The 5,416-nt window shown below is 39.4% G+C and overlaps 1 protein-coding gene and 1 long non-coding RNA gene across 6 annotated transcripts in view; one reads left to right on the top strand and one right to left on the bottom strand.

The window, feature by feature from the left end:
* The window catches only part of slc4a11 (solute carrier family 4 member 11), a 113,629-nt gene that overhangs the window by 51,307 nt on the left and 56,906 nt on the right, over positions 1–5,416 (top strand). For 3 of the 5 annotated variants that reach the window (XM_034859295.1, XM_034859297.1, XM_034859296.1), the window contains exon 3: positions 2,847–2,963. In XM_034859295.1, coding sequence (XP_034715186.1) covers positions 2,847–2,963 — 117 coding nt within the window. The remainder of the gene's footprint in view (positions 1–2,846; positions 2,964–5,416) is intronic. The other 2 variants (XM_034859299.1, XM_034859298.1) reach the window with 1 other exon arrangement.
* LOC117936374 overlaps positions 1–5,416 on the bottom strand; it is a 21,640-nt gene that overhangs the window by 11,295 nt on the left and 4,929 nt on the right. The window contains exon 2 of the long non-coding RNA XR_004654933.1: positions 2,618–2,629. This is a non-coding gene — a long non-coding RNA (uncharacterized LOC117936374). The remainder of the gene's footprint in view (positions 1–2,617; positions 2,630–5,416) is intronic.

Genomic DNA, 5,416 nt, shown 5'->3' with positions numbered 1-5,416 from the left:
ATTATAGAATTAATATTTTTCATATACAGATGAAATAGACAGGTAAGAAAAAAGCAGATAGGGTAGAGTATTCAAAGTAGTAAACATTTCAAAACGTTTTGGAGTGAAAGCAGCCGATTGCAGCCGTTGTTCCCTGCCAAGGTGATCAGTCCGAGCGCAGCCGGGGAGTCGGAGGCTCAGAGGGATGCAGGCAAAGGAGATGACACAGCCAGGTTCAAATAATGTCAAGTGCTGAGGGATGATCCTGATGCAAGACAAACTGAATGATCTGAAATTAGGGCCTCCGCACAGATAAGGTCAGCAGATAAAGACCACCGGCATTGTTCTCATCAAGCCCCGATCACCACATGATATTTGGGAGCCCACTAGTTACTGTAGGATTAGATGCAAGGGGGCTGCTGTGTCAGGGAAAAATAACCCAGGGATGAGTCATACAGACATGCTCCAGGCTGAGTCCTGTGATGCATTCTAGCATACAAAACCCAGTCCATTACACAGCGAGTAAACATGTCTACCTGCTGCTGGTCTTCATATCCAAAATACCACCGACTAACATCATTGCTTTGACAGTGTTTGCCTCTTTTTTCAATTCAATTTTATTTATAGTATCAAATCATAACAATGGTTGCCTCAAGACACTTTACGGATAGAGTAGGTCTAGACCACAATATAAATTACAAAGACCCAACAATTCCAGTAATTCCCCCAAGAGCAAGCATTAAGTGCAACAGGGGCGAGGAAAAACATCCTTTGAGGGAATTATCCTCACAGGAATCGATTACATTTCCTTTTAATGGGTTTTTAGACGAAGAGGTCCTCTGCTTACAAATTTATGCATTCAAATGATTCAAAAATCTGTGAGAATACGTATTGGGCCTACAGTGAGGTCAAAGACACCTTATATTCTATTTATTTTGACAGCAACAGTGCTGATTGATCAACAGTGAACACTTGTTAGTTAATCAGCCTAAAAGCCTCGTGTACCTTGGTTCAGGGTAGCTACAAACCAGACATGACATCGGAATGACACATAATATTTTCTGTCACCTTCAAAACATGAAGAGCACCGTCTTGGGTGTTTGATCAACTTTCAAATCTTTTAGACATTGTCTTTCCAGAAATAAATAAACCCAGCTCTCTTACCAACACATTTGGTCATATTTTGTTCTCTTCTGGCACTGATTCAAGTTTCAATTCAGACCTGTTGTCAAATATATATATTGCTGAAACGATTCAAATGTGAAGCTATCTGCTCCGGAGGGCTGGGGATCGCCGGAGCTGGGACGGAGTGTAAACGCAGCCCTTCCACAGTCAGTGGAAACACACACACACTGACTTTAATGGAAACTTAAATGAAAATGTTTGCTATTTGCACATATTTAATAGACGAATCGCTAATAAAAATGATCGTTAATTGAAATTAAAAGCACTGAATATATAACAAACCTAAGAGCCGATTTCTTGCCATAACCTGTAGTTCAAACCTTTTTTTAACTCTTAACCTTGCTGCAGGGAAGTCTGAGTGCAAATTTGACAAGTAAGCCTCCCTGTGACATGTTTCTGGTGACACCAAAACAATATTTTCATTCTAATCCAGAAGGTGTTTGTTTTAAGCACCAGATTTCTATTACAGTGTCAGTTTGGTGCACTGGATTTCAGATAAGCTGTCACAGAGAAGCATAATTACCTCTAACAATATCTTGTCACTGTCTACACTTTAGGGATCCGGTAACAGGAGTTCTTACTTCTCGTGTTATTGTAAGTTCTTGAATACTCATTTTAGGCGAGTTGTATTTAAATGAGACTAGTTTTGCTTGTTTACCAATCAAATTTCAACATCATTCAGCCTGGTAATTTGAACATTTGAACACATTCTGATGGCATTAGGATCACTGGAGGACCAGGTGAAAAGTAAAAACTGTAAAAGGGATCTCTATTAGTCCAACTAATCTCAGGACAGTCTTCTTCTGCTGTGTAGATGAACACTAGAGATCGACCAATACAGTTTTTTCAAGGCCTGTACCGATTTTTTTATTATGAATTTAATGAAAGCGATAACTGATATTTGGAATAGATATGCGTTTAAAATGAAAATGATCATCTTTAGGTCAAAATTAAGATTTTGGAATGTTACAAACTCCAACACAAAACATTTTAGCGACCATTTCATAAAAATGTTCGTCTCCCGCCTTCCCGTATTTCCTCTTTGTTTTGGAGTGAAACGTTTGGTCACATGGAAGGATTGTGGAAAAGGTGTACTGTGCTTTCTTCTGTATGTGTAGTGTAAAAAAAAAGAGAAAAATGTAAAAAGTGACAAAAATGTGAAAAGATGTTGAAAAAAGTAACAAATGTAAAAAAAATAAAATAAAAAGCTTTAAAAATTTCAAAAGGCTCAGAAAAAGTTGACAAACGTTGAAAAATTGACAAAATCATCGGGGGGAAAGACACTAAAGGGTCGAAAAAGACGACCATAACCTTGAGGTTACCCCCATCATCGCCACCCACACAGACAAAAATCTAGAAAAGATGACACAGTGACTACAATATCTAAGACTTTTCAACAAAATAGTCAGAAAATAGACAAAAACCCAATAAACACATGTATAAATGACAACACCACCAAACACGTCTGAGGGTTGTTGTTGTTGTTGTTGTTTATTTAGCAGTTTCGACAAATGAAATGTTCTTTTATCCTCAACGTCGAGCCGACTGGTGGAATAATGTGAGTACGTACATTTCTGGACCCAGCAAATGCTCTGGCTGAAGATGAGAGTAAACGTGAGTTAGCTGGCCGGCCCCTTGGCCGCTGAGGTCCAGGAGGTGACCCTGTGCTGTTGTGTCCCCAGAGCAGCGGGAGGTGGAGCAGGAGGAGGGCAGCGAGGGCCGAGAGGAGGGACAGGACTCGCCGATCGCCTGCGGAGATGACATCCACCTCTATGACAACCAGATCAGCCCTGGGCCAGGTCAGCGCGCACACACACACACACACACAGGGTTAGTGTGTGAGGATTCTGAGTTAAAAAACCACCGTCCTTATCTAAACATATAAAGTGAGCCACATGTCATACTCTTAAGAGAGCCAGTATTTTGCTGTGCACGTAAAGCCATTTCACAGCCACGTCTGACTTGATCTGATTTTAAGAGTCACGATCAGGTTGCCCAGGTTAAAGCTTAAAAAAAGCTTCTAGCTGCCTGTCTGAATATGCTTCTTCCAGTCAATTCCTGAGCTGTTCTGCCGGGTGATCAATATCACCCGTTCAACTCGCACTGCAGCCTTTTTGTATGTTTTATCTAAAAACGGCTCACATTCTTCAAGGGAGGCGCGTGTCTGCAGTCATGTCAAATCGCAACTGCGTCATTCAAGAAGACAGAAGAAGAAAATCCCAAACAACTTCGCACTAGTTTCTGGTTTGAGATCCAAGTCCAACCAGAGAACTGTGGCAGGTGTTGAGTTGACGGACAGCTCCTCAGCTGCAGGTGCAGATGATTTTGACCCCATCAACAAAAACCCCACAAGTCAACATGTTACCGTTGCCACAGCAACAGTCAAAGGTGCACCACGGGGAGAGAAGGAAAGACAGAGAGAGATGCCCATTCCCTTTGAAAGTGACGGGTGACCATGTCACTCGGGCTCATTCTCCATACATAGTAACACTTAAGGCGTCTGACAAGAGAGCCAGAGTGGTGCATGCTGGGAAAGATTTAAAGGAAAGCCAAGCCAAAGCTGTGACTCATCTGGTAGCCTCGCGTTTCTAGACCTTCCGCTGCAGTGCTGCGGAGGAGGGTCTGGCTAGTCCACACAGCATTCCTGGATGGGAGAAAAACTTTCTGTGGTTTATTTCTTTAACCCTCATGTTGTCCTCGGGTCAAATTGACCCATTTTCCTATATCAATGTTCTTTTTAATTACCTCATTGCAATTACTCAAAATAACATGATTGATGCTTCCATTAATTTTGAGGCATCTTATTCAATTTTATAGTATTTAAAAAACAAATTGAAGTGGTTTTGAAATAGTATTGAGTGAAAGTTGACATGTTCCAGTCTGTGATTATCCACCAACATACAGTCCATTAATTTAGTCCAAATAAGTCCTAATTTCTGATTTTCAAACTCAAACATTAGGTAAATGATGAAACATATATAGGAAACTTCATCTCACTGTCTTCACCATCACGGCTGAGGGAAAACAATTATGACTGCTTCAAATGGATGAGACTGTAAATTTAATTTCTTTCAATAGTAACCGTAGTAAATGATCCATTCACAGCCCTTCAGCACTGGTCTAAAACAGGCGTTGGAAACATACTGGTTTATTTTTAAGGATTTAGTGCAGTTGGAACGTTCAATAGAATAAAATGTCCCTCCTGAAAAAAAACATCCTGAACCCTAACTCAATCACATTGATGCAAAAAAACACTGCCTAAAATAACATAACACACGTCGATTTGTTTTAAGTCAAATCCATTTCATCACACCATAAACAAAAAATGTTTTAATGGGGGGAAAAAATGGAAGAAACCTTAGAAAAGGCAACAGAGGACAATACCAAATTATATCATTGAGCATATGTGGGGTAGGATGAAAGAGGAAGCATGGAAGACGAAAACAAAGAATATTGATGAACTCAGCTATTCCTGATGACTTCATCAATACATTGTATGAATCCTTGCCAAACCGCATGGATGCAGTCCTTCAAGCTCATGGAAGTCATACATGATATTACATTTGGATCTCACAGCACCACTATTTAATTTGCTGACACATTTTAGTATTTGCAGTAAATTTGTTCAATTTCTGTATAGGTGACAAAGCTTTTGTCTCGCCAAAATTTGACCTTTCTGTCTTGTTAAAATTATAAATCTTTTTTCAGTGCATTGAACATCATTTGGGAGGGTTTTAGCTTTTCATATGAGCTATTTCTTACACCAATTGATTAATTAAAAGTCAGGTTAATAGCAGGTGTTTCTACAAAATAGATAAGCGACCAGACTTTTGTCAGGGACTGTACATGTTTATAGCAACACAAATGAAAAAGGAGGCAACAGTTACTAAAAAAAATGTACAATAACAAAGAGGAGTGGTTTACTTCATAGACTGTGTTATTACATCATCTGGGTCACATAACATGGATCCTGGAATTCATTCAGAGCTTTACTTTGTTTAAAAAAAGTAAGTAATTCATTAATAATAGCATTCATTAATATATCTTTTGAAATTTGACTGAAAGATACAATCATATTGTTAATTGCAATTTTTTCTGAGACAGTTAACCGCACAGCAAAAATGTTTGGAATTGTTACAGCTCTAGGCATCAGGCAACATTCTCACCCCCATTTGCAGATTGTTTGTTATGCCCAACATTGACTGTTCTATCCACTGACAGCACAGCTGAATGTTGATTAGTTTGCTTTTCA

Source organism: Etheostoma cragini, chromosome 20 (assembly GCF_013103735.1).
Source record: "Etheostoma cragini isolate CJK2018 chromosome 20, CSU_Ecrag_1.0, whole genome shotgun sequence".
NCBI lineage: Eukaryota > Metazoa > Chordata > Actinopteri > Perciformes > Percidae > Etheostoma > Etheostoma cragini.
The sequence above is the reverse complement of the archived record's forward strand: the minus strand, read 5'-3'. Positions and strand labels throughout refer to the sequence as shown.